We start from the raw sequence: 17,507 nt of genomic DNA, 5'->3' as shown, positions 1-17,507 counted from the left end.
CTAGAAGCAATCCAAATGTCCATCTACACATGAATGGGTAAACAAATGGTAGTATATCCATCAGCAACAAAAAGCAATGAACTACTAATACATACAACAAAGTGGTTGAATATGCTGAGCAAAAGAATCCAGATAAAAAGCATACATTCTAGTAGTATATTACTCCATTTATATGAGACTAGAGGCCCATTGCAGGAAGATTCCTGCAAGAATAGGGCTTCCTCGAGCCTATTCCTGCAAGAATAGGGCTTCTTGCAGCCAAAGTGAAGTAGAGAAGGCGGGCTTCGCTTCTGTCTCTGCTGCCTCAGCTCCGCTCCTGTCTCCGCCGCTTCGCTCCCTTCTGCAGCTCTTGGCTTCCTTCTACGGTGTCAGTCTGCTCCACACAGGCATATGCAAATTAACCGCCATCTTTGTTGGGTTAATTTGCATGCTCACTCTGATTGGATGGTGGGTGTGGCGGAGGGACAGTCAATTTGCATGTTTCTCTTTTATTAGTGTAGATTCTGGAAAAAGAAAATCTAATCTCTAGTGGTTTCCTTGGGGTGGTAGGGATGGGACCAATTGCAGAGAGACATGAGAGAACTTTTTGGGGTGAAAAAATTATATCTTGGTTGTAGTGAAGGTTATATAAGTGTACACATTTCTCAAAACTCAACTGTACGTCTGGTATATGTTATACATCAAAATTGACTTTAAAAAGAAAGGGAAAAAACCTTTGAAACGATCAAGCTGCTCTACAAACTTAAGTGCTTACAAAAACATACTTGAAACTCATTAAAGGAAGACAAAATCCAGGTACTTAATGTAGTAATCATAATGTATAGTTTCTAATCAAAAATTCCTAGACATGTGAAGACGCAGGCAATTGTGGCCTATAATCAGGAAAAAAGTCAGCAATATAAATAGACTGAGAAGTTACAGAGATAATAGAAACACCATACAAGACTTTACAGCAGTTACAATAAGTATGCTGAAGGTTTTAAAGAAAACCTGGAGCATAATGGGAGATGTAAAAGTGAACCAAGTAGAATGTCCTTAACTGAAAATACAATTTCTGAAAAATTCACTGGATTGCCCAGCCAGCATGACTCAATGGTTGAGCGGCAACCTATAAACCAGGAGGTCACGGTTTAATTCCCCATGAAGACACATGTCTGGCTTATGGGCTCAATCCCCACTGGCGGGCATGCAGGAGGCAGCCCAATGATTCTCTCTCATCATTGCCGTTTATCTTCATCCCTCTACCTTCCTCTCTGAAATCAATAAAAATATACATTTTTTAAAAAGAAAAATGCACTGGATGGACTTAACAAAATTAAACTCTACAGAAGAATTGATTAGTGAGTTTGACAATGTAACAACAGAAGCCTCACAAATTGAAGCACACCTCTCCCATGTGGCTCGGGGTTAGTCCGTGCGCCCAGAAGAATGTGGCAGAAGGAATGGTTATTTAAAAGTGATTAAGTTATTGAAAAGGCTGCAGCTTTTGTCTCGGGCTTGCTCTCTTGTTTGCTGCCTGCCTTTTGGATCACTTGTTCCGGGGAGAGCCCGCTGCCCTGTGTTGAGGACACTCAGGCCTCGCTGTGGAGAGACGCGTGGTAAGGAGCTGAGGACTCCTGCCAGTAGCCACGTGTTGAGCCTTCTCAGAAGTGGGTCCTCCAGCCCCAGTCAGGGCCTCAGATGGTTTGTAGTTTGCAACCTTACAAGATACCATGAGCCAGGACTACCCAGCTAAGGCAATACTAAATGTTTATTGTTTTAAGCCACTAACTTGTAGATTAATTTGTTACACAGAGTTAGATAACTAATATAGTGAAGGTGAGTGCGGGAAAGGTTAGGAGACTTGATATTTGTTCCCCAAGAGTCTGCAATCTACTTAGGAAGACAGATCATTTGGACCAGTAACTAGGGAACCCAGGCTTGTATGCAGAGTGTTCATGGAAGGGATATAAGAATAGAGCTACATACTGGGCAGACAAGTGAGAGCTTGCTGACTGGATTTCGTCTTGGTGAGCAGGACTGCCAGAATCCCGCCGAGTGGGTTGTAGCATCACTGTTCCTCCTGAGTGTTTGAAGGTGGTGGTAGCAGGCTCAGCGATGCCAGCGAACATCTCATCCAACGTGGCCGTCGGCTGCTTCCTCGATCTTAAGGGACTCAAAGAGGCAGTTTGTCGTATTCCTAGGATTGCTTTGTCTGTGGCAAGCCAACCTGGTTGCTCACTGCTTGTATTTTAACTGGTAGTAAATCAGAGTTTTATCCAGTGTGGATTGTAGAATAAGATAACTTTCAGACTAATTTGTTGTATAATGAGCCTTTGAGTTACGTGTGGGAGTCAAAAAGGGGCTAATAATGGAAATGGACCTCTCTTATTCCACGCACGATTACTTTTTACACATTCTCAATACCTTTTTGTAAGGGGACAGTCAATGGATCTTCTTTTTCCCCTCTCTCAAACATACTGCAGCCCAAAGTGCTCATATCTCAATGTTACGGGAGAGGAAGTGCTAAAGTTCTAGCTTGTATACAGTATAGAGCTTTGTTATATCGAGTCTTTGTATAGAGTCTTTGTTCACTGCTCTGAGCTCTTGGTGAGTCTCTCCCAGCCACCTGCCATTCCCCTGCCCCTAGAATGTACTTAGGCATAATCACCACTCTCCTGACTCTCATCTCAGATTGTGTGGTCATTTCCTGGCAGAGTGCTTTAACTCCGTTTTCTTTGGATTCTATACTTGCCCACCCACATCAATGGTGCAGCCTCTGGCTCCTCTTACATCGTGTCAGGTGTGGTAAGATGCTTAGCTAATAAGTCTCCTGCAGGTAGCTTGGCTGATGAGCAAGCCCAAAAGAAGCATGCTCCCTGACCCGATAGCCGGTCGGAGAGTCTGAGGACAGGTAGGCAGACCCTACGCCTCCTTTTTTTACATGGTCCCATGAATGTGTCTGGCCTTTCTGATCAGAAGCTGGCACAGGCAGGGCTGTCTCAAATAAGAAATAGCAGCGCCGGGGCATGCTGATTCTCTAGGGTTGATTTACGTTCACTCTAGACTGCTAGGAAGGCTGGAACCGAGGAGGACACAGTTGTAAGACAATCCCAAAACATCACCCAGCAAGCCCTTCTCCCAAACTGCTTGCTTTGGGTTCTGTGCTTGCCCACCCACATCAGTGGTGCAGCCTCTGGCTCCTCCTGCATCGCGTCAGGCGTGGTAAGATGCTTAGCTGGATCTCCTGCAGGTAGCTTGGCTGACGAGCAAGCCCAAAGGAAGCATGCTCAGGTGCTTTCCCTCACTACCTATAGCTGTGGACCGTAGCCCTCCAGGAACGAGATGGAGGCACCCCTCCCTTTCGACCTGATCTTCAGCCAAGCTGTCTGTTTAGTCTTTGTCCCTGAGGTGGCTCACTCTGTATTCTGTGCAATAGGACAAGGCATGCAGAAGAGCTTGGTAGTGCCTCTCATGACCACCATGCCACGTGGGGTGGTCTTCCCAGTGCCTTCATGGAAGGAAAATTGGAGGGTACCCAGCAGATAGAGGGACAGAGTGAGCACTGGCATTCAGGAATCCTCATCTGACTCAAACCACCTTGTCTAGGACGCCTGGTGCTCCCAGCCCCACGGGCCATGGTTTATTTACAGTGTCTCGTTCCTCTACTGGTGTTCACAATTCTCGTTGGTCTCCCTTCTTCCTCTCACACAGACCCCCTACTGTTTCTCTGTGAAGAAGAGATGAAAACAGCTGTGAGAGGAACCCCAAGGTGCCTCAGTTACCCAGCCCACCACTCTGAATGGGATTCCTACTGACGGCCAGGGAGGACCGCAGATGTTTTAGCTCATAGGGGGCTGATGGTTTCTTCCCTTAAGGTCCCAAGCCTCCTTGGGGTCAGGTTATTACTTAAAGTTAAGACTTCCTCTGCTGCCCTGCCGGCTGGTCCCCAGGCTTTGGGACTGAGGAAATGGACTCTGTTGCTTCTCTTCTGCTCTCAGATTCTGGTTGGTTACACAACTTGTATTGTTCAAAAAGAGAAGACTCTAGGTGCCAACTTCAATAGCCAGGCCAGGGCATGCTGGTTCAGGGCCGAGAAGCTAGGGAAAAGGTCTTAAATGCCATTTTATAACTCTTATATCAAGAGAAGAGCTGGTCTTCTGTTAATTTTTTTTTTTTTTTTTTTTTTTTTGCAAAGCGTGCTTATTAATTCACTTCCATGAATAAAATTTGAAGGTGAAGCCCCAGCGCATTCCCAGAGGAAGTCTTCTGCTGGGTAGACGCAAGGTGTTCTAGACACTGGCCATCCACATGCAGTTGGCATGCACGTGGCAGTCCCACCAGCTCCCTCGGAAGCTACAGTGCACACTGGCTCTTGTCTGTTGAGAAGGTCAAACGAGGCCCTCTGAAATACTAGGGAACTAGTCCTCAGAACCCCATCTTTCCTCGCTCTTTCTGTGGCTTTGTGACCAGCTAGTTTCTCTTGGTTTTAGGTGTGTGCTCTTGGACATCCAGTGGAGACGTTTCTGTCTGGTGCTTTCAGAGAGCACCAGGACAACCTGGCAGATGAGTGCTTGTCATCCGAAGGGAGGGCTCCCCTGGGAGTTAGGGTTCCAGGACCAGGGAACAGAGGGGCTACACCTGGGAGTTAGGGTTCCAGGACCAGGGAACAGAGGGGCTACACCTGGGAGTTAGGGTTCCAGGACCAGGGAACAGAGGGGCTACACCTGGGAGTTAGGGTTCCAGGGGAACAGAGGGGCTATCCCTGAGAGTTAGGGTTCCAGGGGAACAGAGGGGCTACACCTGGGAGTTAGGGTTCCAGGGGAACAGAGGGGCTACCCCTGGGAGTTAGGGTTCCAGGGGAACAGAGGGGCTATCCCTGGGAGTTAGGGTTCCAGGGGAACAGAGGGGCTACCCCTGGGAGTTAGGGCTTCAGAACCAGGGAACAAAGGGGCTACCCCTGGGAGCTAGGGTTCCAGGACCAGAGACAGTCGTGATGTAGCCCACTGGTCAAGTGCACGGGCTCTGGCATCAAGCTGCCCGAATTTGAGCCCTGTCCTCTCACGGTCACCAGGCCACATTTTCCCAGTGCTGTGAGACTTCATCCCAGGTCACGTCATTCCTCTGAGATGGTTTCTTATCCTCAAAATGAGGGAGGCGATTACGTATCTTAATGGGTTATTATGAGACTTGAACAAGATAAGGTACTTGGCCTGGTGCGTGGTAGGTGCTGAGTAAATGTGAGCTCACTGAAGCCACTGTGGCTCACTGGCCTCCACAGCAGATGGAGGAAGGACAGTTCACACCATATTGTCAGTTATTAGAACTAGGGAAATACGGGTAACTTAATCCAAGACTCCATGTACTGGTGGAACTGGAGGGACTGAGGGGCTTGCCTGAGACTTCCCAGCAGGTCACAGACTGAGCCCGGACTGGACCGTGTGCCCTGCCTCCCAGGCCTCTGTTCTTTCCCCACCACTGCCCAGTCTGGCTACTGTTTCTCGCCTCCCATCCCTCCCCCTCAGCACATTTACCAGTGCTCATTGGGTCGTCCAGGGAGTTTGTTCTAGACTGTGGCATCAGAAAGGGATCTACTCCCTCCTGGGAACCAGCCTTCCTCACTAACTGTGCCACTGGGCCATGACAGCCGAGAGCACAGAGCCTGGAGCAGTGCGGTGGGAGGGGGGGAGGGAGGTGGTGGTAGTGGAGGGACATTGCACTCTCTTGGGAAACTGGGGCCTTTCCTCTCCTGCTCCCAGCTGCGTGGCCTGGCCTGAGGCAGGTGCAGGGTTGCTCAAGAGCCTGAGCTGTGGCAGGAGCAACGGCAGGCAGGGCTTGTCAGAGGAGACCTCCTCCAGCCTCAGCCGGTGTGGCCTCTTCCCTCACTGGTAACTTTCCACGGCCATCCTCAGCTTTAACCTGCATTAAGACTTAATTGACTTGTTACCACAGCCTTGACATTTTGGACCGTGTGTGTGTATTGTAGCTGAACACACTACTAGCTAGCTTCAGTGTAAAGTTCTTGAATTGTTTTTCTAACTATGTATATTTAAATTTTCTGAGCTAATCCTCTTTTGGGGGCTATTCTTGACTTTGGATAATGCTGTGGATTGTGCATTGAGGTTTGTGTTTCCCAAGCTTTACGTTTTGTACCCAGAGGCCAAGCTTGATCGGTCCCAATTCTGGAACTTGTTTAATGGGGAATGAGGCTCAGCATGTTCCCTGACTGCACTGAGGATCAACTTCTTCATCTGAAAATTGGGTTGATTGAGTGGATTTACCTTGAGTGCCTGGAGCTTTCAGTATTCCTGGTGATACCTTACCTCAACCTTTTTCAACTTTTTCATCTCATGGCACACATAAACTAAAATTCTGCGGCACACCAAAAAATACATTTTTTGCCAGTCTGACCAAAAAATTTAAAAAGGTATAATTTTGATTCATTCACACCAAACGGCTATTGTTGTGTTGGCTTTTGTCATTTTTTTGACAGTCTAAGAGAAAAGAAGTCAGTGACCCGGACTAAAAGGTCAGGTATTGCATGTTTTAACAATTCTGGCCCCGGGCAGTGAGGCTCAGTTGGTTGGGCATCATCCTGTGCACCGAAAGGTTGCCAGTTCAGTTCCCTGTCAGGGCACATGCCTGGGTTGTGGACTCCATCCTGATAGGGGATGGGGCATAAAGGAGGCAGCCAATCTATGTTTTGTTTTCATGTCAATGTTTCCCCCTCTCTAAAAATCAATTTAAAACTCTCTTTAAAGAAATCTTGTGGCGCACTGGTTGAAAATCGCTGCCCTATCTGATTGGGCTTCCTCAGAAATCTTCCTAGGACTCAGCTGAATGGGTGATGCATATTTGTTTTAGGTGGTAGAGGAAGTGCAGAGGATTCAGGTAGAGTGCCCTGTTGGCCGTCTCGCTCACACTGCTTCCCAAAGTGTCCACAAGGGGTGCTGGGTGAGGGCGGCAGGTGGCTGGTGGCCCCTTTACCTCTGCCAGGGAGTGGCACTTGTGGTATGTGACCTGCAGGAGGTCAGAGGGCAAGTGGAGTCATTGTTATGAATGACACACGGTACATCGGGGGCTTTCTCCCAGTGAAATTCTTGGAGTTGAGTGACCTGGTTAAGTGAGTTGGCAGTTCCGTGTTCAGTCCTTTGGCTTGTGTTTAACTCTTGGTGGTTGGCTGTATAGCTGGATCTCCACCCTTTCTGTCCAGGTTCAAGGTGTGAAAACAAGAACCTTCCCTATACCCGTTATATGTTCTGATCTCTGCCGAGTTTGGATCCCCCTAAACGGCTGGGATTATGTCGGAGCCTTGGGTTACAAAGGGTGAAAATGCATCCTGCGATTTGCAGCTCATCCCTGCGCCAGGGGCTAGTGGGTGCCTCCTCTACCACAGGGAGCCATGGCAAGACAGGTTTTTGCACTGCCTGAGCTGAGGGTCATGTGTGGTGGGGCCGGCCGGGCCAGGGGCTGCACATGTCATCTCTGAGGAACAGGCTCCCGGGCCATGCCTTTTCTGTTTGACTAGCATGGGGTTGCATTGAAGGGCAGTCCTTTTTTTTTTTTTTTTAATCAAAGGCCTTTTATTCAACACAGCCAGGATTAATTAGTGCTTGGTTAATTTTTAAAGGCAGGGAAACTGGGAAGTCTACCAAATACAAACAAATACAATAAAGATTTTCTTTTAACTATGCCTGTGAGCATGAAGTGTGAGGGGAGCCCCTGGCCTGGCTGACAAGAGCGAGCACAGCCAGGACCCGAGCCCTGGTTCTCGGGGACTAAATGAGCTGAAGTGACATCTCTAGTGAGTTCGCCTGCTGGAGTCTCTTCTCTCAGAAGGAAGTTTTCTAAATAAGGTTTGAGGAAGGCTGCTAATTACCTAATGTGCAAAAGTGTAATTTTGTTATTTTTAATTATTGTGTTTAGCAGCAGAAGCTTTTGCCCCAAATCTTTTTTTAGACTTTTTTTCTTACTACAAAATACGTGCTCTTTGTAAACAACTAAAACATGGAAATACATAGCATAAATTAGTGAATGCCCCCTATAATTCTATTCTGTAGAGAGCTAACCACAGTTACCAGTTTATTGTGAATGCCGACAAATTTCTATAAGTATTTATCATTTTTTAAAAAACAGGTTCACATGACACATTACTGTTGGGTGACTTGCTTTTTTTCCCATTTGACATGGCATTTTTTTCATATCAATATAGACAGAGTTTACCTCAGTTTTAAATAGCTTTATTGAGGCATAATTTTATATCACAGAATTCACCCATTGCAGGTGTACCATCGCTGCCTCACTGTTTAACAGTTGAATTCTGTTGTGTGATAACTTATATTTAACCCTTCTCCCACTGGTGGACATTTAGGTGGTTTTTAAATCTTCCGCTCTTTAGACCGTGCTGCGACGCACTCTTTTACACAGACTGCTGGGCATTTTATGTGTCACCGCAGAAGAAAATCCTAGAGGTGGAGTTTCTGGGTCACAGTAAATAAACATTTAAAATCATAGTAGGGCCCTGACCGGTTTGGCTCAGTGGATAGAGCATCGGCCTGCGGACTCAAGGGTCCCAGGTTCGATTCCGGTCAAGGGCATGTTGCGGGCACATCCCCAGTGGGGAATGTGCAGAATGCAGCTGATCGATGTTTCTCTCTCATCGATGTTTCTAACTCTCTATCCCTCTCCCTTCCTCTCTGTAAAAAATCAATAAAATATATTTTTTAAAAAATCATAGTAGGTATTGCCAAAATACCTATTGCAACTTTTCAGGTGATCTGTCGATAGGAAAAACCACGCACATCTTTGCCCACAAATAGATGAAATGAAATTCCTAATTTTACTTGGCTAGGGACTATGGGTTACCATTATCCTCATCTAATGTTTGCTAGTCTTTGCTAATCTGGGCAAGAATTATTAATTTGCATTTTAATCAGTGTTATTGAGGTTGCATGTCATGTGTGTTTGTCAGCCATTCATTCTTTCCATCAAACACCCCGTGGAAGACTCCCAGGGACAGTGCGCCCTCACCCCCGCTGAGCATCTGCAGCAGATGGGTCCGCCCTGCTCCCGGGAAAGCTGTGGTTCTAAGGAGGCCCGTGTTTGGAGAACTGAGCATATTTATTTCCTAGACAGTTTGGCTTTTATTTCTTGTTTCCCTCTCAGTCTTTGGCAGAACCTCCACGTAGGAGGATGAAAGTTGGCTAACTTAGACACTCGGCTTCTTCCGGTCCAAAAATAGCCAAGTCTTTACCAAAAAATGGTCGCGAGCACTTGGACTACAAACCCAAATTGTCTGGTTCTTGCATCTACTGCCGGACATAGTGAGGGAGGGCGACTAGAGGGGCCAGTTCACCCTGCCTTGTGGTTGGTTAAGAGGGAGTCAGGTTTGGGCTGGTTGTCCTCTAGCACTCTTACTGGCAGATTACTGTCTAAAGCCAGAGAGAGCTGAGCAGTTTTAGTCCCGTTGCAGGAATAATGGCTTGCAAACTAAGCGCTGGGAGAACCTGTTGTGCAGATTCATGGAACTGATTAAACTAAAAATAAATACCTGGGCAGGACTCAATAAATACAGTATTGAATGAATTCCTAGCTACCTGTTAAGAGCCAGGCACCCTTGAGGCACTAGGAATATAGGGGTGAACAGAACAGAAGTCCCTGGTCTTACAGAGCTTGCTTCCTCATGTGTTCTTCTAGTGTATTCTCCATTTTTTCAGGTTAGTAGGTGTCTGCTTTGTTCCTCTCTGCCTCTGTAACTAATTATCTGGTGGGAGAGTCAGACAAATCCTTAGTGTTGCATTCGAAATGCTAATCCCAAAGTAGCATAGAATTGTCTGACCTAAAACTGGAAGGATGCCTAAGAGTTATTCAAGAGAAAAAATGTGGGGTCCTCCCAAGCCAAAGGGGCAATGTAAGTGACGGCACTAAGATGGGAGGTGCCAGGCGGGGCGACCTTATTTTCCAACTTAAAACGTATGAACCGTGTTTCCAGGGGCAGGGCGGTGGGGTGGGCACGGGGAGGTTTTAAGCAGGACAGGCCGTGCTCAGAGCGCTCCAGCTCCACGTGTGGGGGTAAGAGAAGAGGCGATTCGGGAGGAGCTGTTAAGACGAAGGAGACATCCCTCTGGGCCCCTCGGAGCAACCGCACCAGAACCACTGTTGTGGTGGGCCTTCTCAGCATGGCGGGAGCAGACAGGTAGACTTGGGTAATCCGGAATTGCCGTCTTGTTGTGTGGCACCTCAGGGAGGGGTGTGAGCTGGGGCCCAGAGCAGGAGGAGCCGAGGATGTATGCGAGAGAGGAGGGCCGGTGGGAGCCTGGCTGGCTGCAGGTGTCATGGCACCCAAGTGCCCTGGTGCGTGCACGCTGCAACCATGCTGAGGCGGCCTTTTCAGTGATCAGATTATCAAGGCAAAAGTTCACTGATACTGCGTGCTGGCCAGGATGTGGGGAAATGCTACAACTGCTGCGGAGAGCATGTGATAGAATCGGCTGTCACAGCCGATGCAGCAAGCCCACCACTGAGAAGGACTCGCTCAGGCAGAGGTGGCACCTGGCAAGGACATTCAGTGCAGCAGGGCTTGTGGAGTGGCTCAGAGGTGGCCTGGCCATGCTGTGGGTACCGTCTCCCAGCCCTCCTCTCTCCTTTCTGCCTTAGTGTCACTTGTCGCAGTCTGACAGGCTCCATCTTTACTCCCCCATCCCCCCAGAATGTAAGGAAGCTGAGGGTCTTGTCTGCTTCATCTCCGGCCAAACGGGCCTCTCAGACAGCAGGCCCCTCAATAAAACGTGACTGGAGAGACGAACACGTTTTTCTGTTTTTTCCCTATTGAGTTAGATGTGGAATAGCTCTTTTAATGTTTCTTATTCCTTTAAATAATAAAAAATGATTTTAGACTAATATATTCTGGGAGAGGGGATGGTAGACGGAGAGCCGCCGGCACCTCACTTCCGCTCTTGTGAGAATCCTAATCCACCCTGAATTCCATCTCAGGTGCCCCGTGAGGCTGCTCCCCCGCACGACCGGCACGCACACCCCTTCTCCTCCTCCTTTTCTTGTCCCAGAGCCCAGCCCTGAGTCCCACGGCCTCTCCCAGGTCCCACTCTGCTGCATTAGGCAAAGTCTCTGAAACAGGTTTCTCTCTTATTTTTGAATTTTTGAAATAAAAGCAATGTGAATATGGAAGAATGTTTTAAGCCATTCACAGTGACATAAAAAGTGTACTCCCCCCAGTCCTTTAATCAGAGGTAGCCCTTATTAATAGTCACATGTGCTTCTAGGGGGGAAAAAACACATGTAATACCAGCATAAATATATGTCCTTTAAAATGGACATGAACAGAGTCATGGTGGGCATGTTATTCTGCTATTAATATAATTTGGAGCCCTAGCCGCTGTGGCTCAGTGGATAGAGCATTGGTCTGTGCACTGAAAGGTCACGGGTTCAATTCCTGGTCAAGGGTACATATCTGGGTTGCAGGTTCAATCCCCAGCCCCTGTCGAAGTGCATGTCTCTCTCACATCGATGTTTCTCTCTCCCCGCCCCCCCCCGCCTTTGTCCCCCACCTCCCCACCATCTCCCGCCCTTCCATTCTCTCTGAAAATCAGTGGGGAAAATATCCTTGGGTGGTGATTAACCAAATAATAATAATAATAATAATAATAATAATAATTTGGAAATCTTTCCATATTGTTCCATACAGACCTGCCTTGTTTTCAGTAACTGCCTAATGTTGCATTGTGCCATGATGTATGTGCCCAGCCGGGCATTGATTTCTTTCTGGGTTTTTGTTATGACAATATTACAGCGCAGATCCCTATACATCTTGGCACATGTTGCGGTAATACCTATAGAACACATACCTGGCAGTGCATGGCAGGTTGAAGGGCTTGGGCATGTAACATTGTGATAGATATTGCCAAATGACCTCCGAATGGGCACATAGTTCATTCTTCTAGAGTATGTTTTCCTCCCAACTTCTTATTTCAAAAAGTGTTACATCTATTAAAAAGTCTAGTAATTTAATGAATACACCAATATTCTTCATTTAGGCTCACCAGTTATTGTTGCCACATTTGTTAAAGCCGCCATAACAAAATACTGCAAAATGGGAGGCTTAAACAACAGGAATTTATTTTCTCACCATCTGGAGGCTGGAAGTCCCAGGTCTAGGTGTTGGCAGGTTTGGTTTCTTCCACGGCCTCTCTCCTTGGCTTACAGGTGGCCTTCTTCTCACTGTGTCCTAAGAATGAGGATGTGCCCTAGCCAGTTTGGCTCGGTGGACAGAGCGCTGGCCTGGGGTCTGAAGGGTCCCAGGTTCGATTGTGGTCAAGGGCATGTGCCCCCATTGTAGGCCCGATCCCTTGGGGTGCACATGTGAGAGGCAACCAATCGATGTGTCTCTCTCCGCTCCCTTCCACTCTGTCTAAAAATCAATGGGGAAAAAATGAGGATGTTCTATTGGGATATGTTTCAATGCCCTTTATTTTATACTGTTGGGGACAGATTCCCCTGAGGCAGAAAACAAATGAGCATGACATGGCTCCAGCCCTGACTGGGGCTTTCCCTCCAGATTGCTTAGTCCTGGCCCAGTCTCCTGCGCAACTCCTTGCTGAGCCCAGCCCATTGGTGAGACGAGGGTACTAGTTGGAGGGAGGCCTCCTGCCTCAGAAGGCATTTGCGCGAGCAGTTTCTTGAGCATTGTTGATGTTCTGCATGAGTGATGTGTCAGCAGAATGGCAGACCACCTTACAATTCCACCTGCTTTTGTTCTCTATCAAAATGTCTCTCTAAACACCAGACTTACGTCATTTCTGTGTACAGACAGTCCTTGCTTTGCATACTGCGGATTGCCTGTATTCATTTAGAGAAGTCAGGTTAATTGATTAGGTGCCGTTTTCTCCCTCCCTATCTCCCTCCTCCCCACACCCTCTTTGGTAGCTTAGGGCTCTGCTAGAGTTGATTCTTGCCTGCTGCCAGTGGTTACTCGGCATCCCCCACGGGCTCGCATCCTCCATGGACGTGCATCCTCCATGGACGTGCATCCTCCATGGACCTGCATCCTCCATGGACTCGCATCCCCCGTGGGCCCGCATCCCCCGTGGGCCCGCATCCCCCGTGGACCCGCATCCCCCGTGGACCCGCATCCCCCGTGGACTCGCATCCCCCATGGGCTTGCATCCATATCTGCTTCTTCCTGGTACTTGTGTGTGGGACATCACACGTGCACACTCTCCATGTTTGTTTCAGTAGATAGAATCCTGTGGAAATAGTCTGCCTGGAGCTTCAGTGGAGGACGGGGCACTCAGACACCTTTGGTTTCCTCTGTTCAAACGGGCATGTCTGTAGACCCAAGTGAAGGGGTCAGGCTGTTGCTGAGTGGTCACCCACCCCTGCTGGCTGTTCTGTAGCTGGGAGTCCACTGTCTGGTCTGTGACAAGGCCAGTGTCCTTCCTCAGCCCTCTCCACCCCCAGGAACCCTATTCTGAATCTACCCAATTCAGAGCCACTTTTCCAAAACACAATTCCCACCGTGTCTTTGACTTTGCTTAGCATCTTTCCTGTTGTTTTTTTTTCTCCTACAGGATTCAGTCCAGACTCCTTAGCCTGGCCTTAAGACCCTCCCTCATGTGGCCCCTGCTATATCAAAGCCAAATCAAATTATGCCACACACACACTCTGCCATGTTACGTCCCTGTACCTAAGAGCTCATGGTGTGTGCTCTGTCCAGAACGTAACTCTCTCCCCTCCCTGCTCCATTTGCTAAACTCCAGCCCAGCCTTCAGGACCTTCCCCTCCCACCAGCACCGCCTCTCCCACCTGCACCCTTCTTCCACACAGGCGGGCCGGTCAGCCTTCCCTCGAGCTCTCACGCTGCCCCGAACTTGCCTCTTCCCTAGCACTTGCCACACATTGGTTATGTGCCTGCCCTCCTGCCAAGCCGCTGCCTTTGCCTGTGTCTCCGCAGTGGCTGGCTGGGAGTGGCACGCAGTGAACCTTTGGGTGGATGGCTGGCTATGTCGTTGGGTAGAGCACATCCTGAAGTCAGCAGTAGCGGCGTCCCTCTTTGTCGTTTCCCAAGAGCCTTGTCGCAAAAAAAAAAATAAGAAAATACAATTTTCCGCGCACTGAGGAGTCATTCTTCCTAAGTGCCCAGTCCTGCAGAGTCTGTCCCAGTCAGCAGCAATACAGGGCCCCTGTGACCTTCACGGCTTATGGAGCAAGTACCTTAACTTGACATTGTAGGCACTGTGTGCGCATTTCGCTTTGTTATCACTGTGGAAAGCTACTGAATGTCCATCTTTTCTTTCAGTCAAACGCTTCCGAGAACCAAAGCATGAAAGACGTCCGTGGAGGATATGGTAGGTATTTAAATATTAGCTCATTCCTAGAACGGTTTTGACGATTTGGGGGAGGGAAGGGCTGGAAATGTGAGCAATTATACATAACCAAGCGTTGGACTCCCTTAATGAATTAATCATTAGGAACTACGTATGCTATGAAAGCATTTCCATTTCTCAGATACATGTGGAGCCCTGCCTTTGTTCTCTCCTCCCTCTTGTTCGATTTTAGAAGGTGGGAGATAACACAGAAGCATGGGTCTGGGCTGCAGGCTCCGTAGTTACGGCTCCCTGTTACATTATGTTAAGCCCTCAGGTTCTATAGTCTATATGTATGAGCAAAAAATAATCTAACTTTGGAGATTAGTCAAATGCACCACGTAAATGCTCCTCTCCCCAAAGCTAGTCTTTCTCATCCTAGGTTGACCCTGTGGTGACAGTTTTCCCTCCATAAAAATGGCAGTAAAGCTTCAGACATAGCTTCTATAGACAAAACTCCAAAAAAGAAGCCACTCGCAAGGAGACAGTTACCTAGCCCGGAGATCGGCAAACAGTGGCCTGCAGACCCATTCTAGCTCACTGTCTGTTTTCATAAATAAAGTCTTACAGGAATGGTAGTGACTACACCTACTTTTAGGCTACAGTGACAGTGTGGAGTAATTGCTGCAGAGAACAACAGCCCACAAAGCCTGCAATATTTATTCTCCGACCCTTTACAGAAAAGGCCTGCCCACCCCTGACCCTGTCTGTTGTTCCCCGGCAGCAGCTGACGGTGGATCAGGGCTTCAGCGGCAGACCTGGACTTGGGCGGGGCTGCTTAGCCCTGCACAGCACTTAGCTCAGTGCTAGTGGGGTCGAGGGGGAGCTCCTTAAACTAGAGGCACCTTGCACTTCAACACAAAGCTGGGATCAGACATTTCATTTTAAAGTAACAGAAAATGCAAAAGTAAAAACATATTTGAAATGTGTTGAATGTGTTTAAATATATGGGGAATATATTGTGAGTATGGGAATAAATATATTGTGAGTATGGGAAACAGTTAATTCTTGTATTACTATTTATTAATTATTGTATTATTTTCCATGTGAACAACTATAAACCTACTTTTGCTTACCCTGTATGTTATTGATCAGTGGCCTTTTAGGGATTTGAGTGCAGTGTTATTGAGGGTTTTGAAAAGTAGCTGAATCGCCAAGCCTGGGTTAGTACTGATGGCCCAGGAGGAGGTGATTGGTAATGGGAAGTTGGGGTCTTCCAGTGGCTTGTTTCCTACTTCAGACTTAGCATTTTCCCCAGATTGGTTACTACTCTATTGTCGGTGTGATCACACGTGCCAATCCTATTTTGTACAGGTTTCTAGACACTTCCAAACAAGCCATAGGAATGCTGTTCATCCACTTTGCCAATGTGTACCTAGCGGATCTCACCGAAGAGGACCCTTGTTCACTGTAAGTGGTCCATATTTGAGTACAAACATCACCTGTCCCGTCACCGAAAATGTCTTTCTGCTGCCAGCCGTGTTTCCTCTCGCTCAGGGAGGGGCAGCTTGCTTTGTCCTCTGCTCCTCCAGGAGATCTGAGTTCTGCCGGTCAATCTAAGTTCTGTTTCTTGGCTTTCTGGTACCCTTATGTCTCCCAGCTTCCCGGCTGGGCAGCACGATGCCCTGAGGGAGTGTCTCTGTGCTGGGACAGGGCACACACGGGGCTTCTCTGTGATGTCAGCTGTTCTCTGACCCTGTCTGCATGCCACTGTTGAACACGTCTTTGACCTCTTGACCCAAAGAGCATGGGTTGTTCCGCCTTGTCAGTGCAGTGTGCCTTCCACACAGCCCCAGAGCAATCTGCCTGAAACCCCCGTTGGGCCATCATACGCTGTCCTCCTTGCTGACAGCACCTCTCTCACTTAGCAGATGGAGTGGAAAGGGAGGCTCCCCTGCCTTATCCTGACTCCATCTACTACCTTCCTGGCTCAGACTTGGTGCTTCAGCCATGGTAGAGCAACTCCTGGTGGCTCTCAACCCTGCCAGCTGTCTCCTGCCTCTGTGCATTTGCCAGCTGCCCTCTGCCTGGAGTGTCCTCCAGTCCTGCCCTGTCTCTATGGGAGAGGAGGGTGGAAGTCTGGTGAGTCTTGCCAAGAGGTTTCTTATGCATTTAAGATCATTTGGACTAGAAGATTCTTTTAAGCTGCTTTTTTGGTGACAGTGTGCAGTTCTGAGATTCAGTAAGACCTGAGTAAGGTTGTGATCTGTTTGGATGTTTGGGTGTCGTCCCAAAGCTGGGGACCGGAAGGGTGATCGTCCTGCAGGGGAGATGGTTAGGAAAGGGCCCTGTCCTGTGGTCCTTGAGCCCAGCAGCAAGCCCATGCCATCCTCTGGTGAGTCATCCTGATGTCATTGGTGGACGTAGTCTGAGAGCCAGCTCTGAGTCCTAGAGGTACTGGGGCCGGAAAACCTAACCCCTGGTGCAGCCGTGGCCACATCACTCCCCCTTGAATCAGCAAAAAGAAGATGAATCGGCTTTAAGCAGGACACTGACAAACTGAACCACAGCCAGGATGGAGAAGGAGCTGTTGACAGACCTCAAGTGCGTGACCTGCAGGAAAAAGGATCCTAGATAGGGCGTGGGGTGGTGAAAAGAGCATTTGACTGAGAGGCCAGACTGCAGGAGGGGGGCTTAACTTCCTCTGAGCCTCAGTGTCCTCCTCTGTCCTGTGTGTCCTACCAGGATCAGAACTTTCATCAGATGATGAGTATAGCGCCATTGAAACCATAGGGGCACTTACCAGTGAAGATGTGAATAGCTCAGTTGGAGGATATTGTCGTTGAAACTTCGGGAAGACCCGAAAGCTCCAGCAGTCATTGAGGAGCTGCTGGGTGGGAGACTAGAAGGCAGAGCAGGCATTGCTTGGGGAATGAGAGGTGCCCGCCCTCTGGTCTTCTCACCTCTCCAGGGCCCTGATCGCTCAGCAGAGTGTGCACCCCCTGGTGTCGGAGGGCTGTGCACAGCAAAGCCTGGGCCTTGAGGAAGACCGAGTGCTGCCTGGGGTTTACACCAGGCCCACCTTCGCTTTGTCCTGTGACTTTTCACAGGCGGAGTAAGGGTTGGGCTAGACCTGGGGCATCTTGGGAGTCTGCAGACCTAGAAGGGGGAGCCAGTTTCAGCTCAGGAAGAGGAGAAACAGAGGGATGA

The 17,507-nt window shown here is 48.5% G+C and overlaps 1 protein-coding gene across 1 annotated transcript in view; it reads left to right on the top strand.

Annotated features, from left to right (window-relative positions):
- STIMATE (STIM activating enhancer) overlaps positions 1 to 17,507 on the top strand; it is a 42,814-nt gene that overhangs the window by 12,158 nt on the left and 13,149 nt on the right. Inside the window, exons 2-3 of the mRNA XM_028152842.2 lie at positions 14,291 to 14,339; positions 15,672 to 15,767. Of these exons, the coding sequence (XP_028008643.2) occupies positions 14,291 to 14,339; positions 15,672 to 15,767 (145 nt within the window). The remainder of the gene's footprint in view (positions 1 to 14,290; positions 14,340 to 15,671; positions 15,768 to 17,507) is intronic.

The sequence above is a fragment of the Eptesicus fuscus genome, chromosome 18, assembly GCF_027574615.1.
Source record: "Eptesicus fuscus isolate TK198812 chromosome 18, DD_ASM_mEF_20220401, whole genome shotgun sequence".
Lineage (NCBI taxonomy): Eukaryota > Metazoa > Chordata > Mammalia > Chiroptera > Vespertilionidae > Eptesicus > Eptesicus fuscus.
This window is presented reverse-complemented; position numbering and strand designations above follow the sequence as displayed.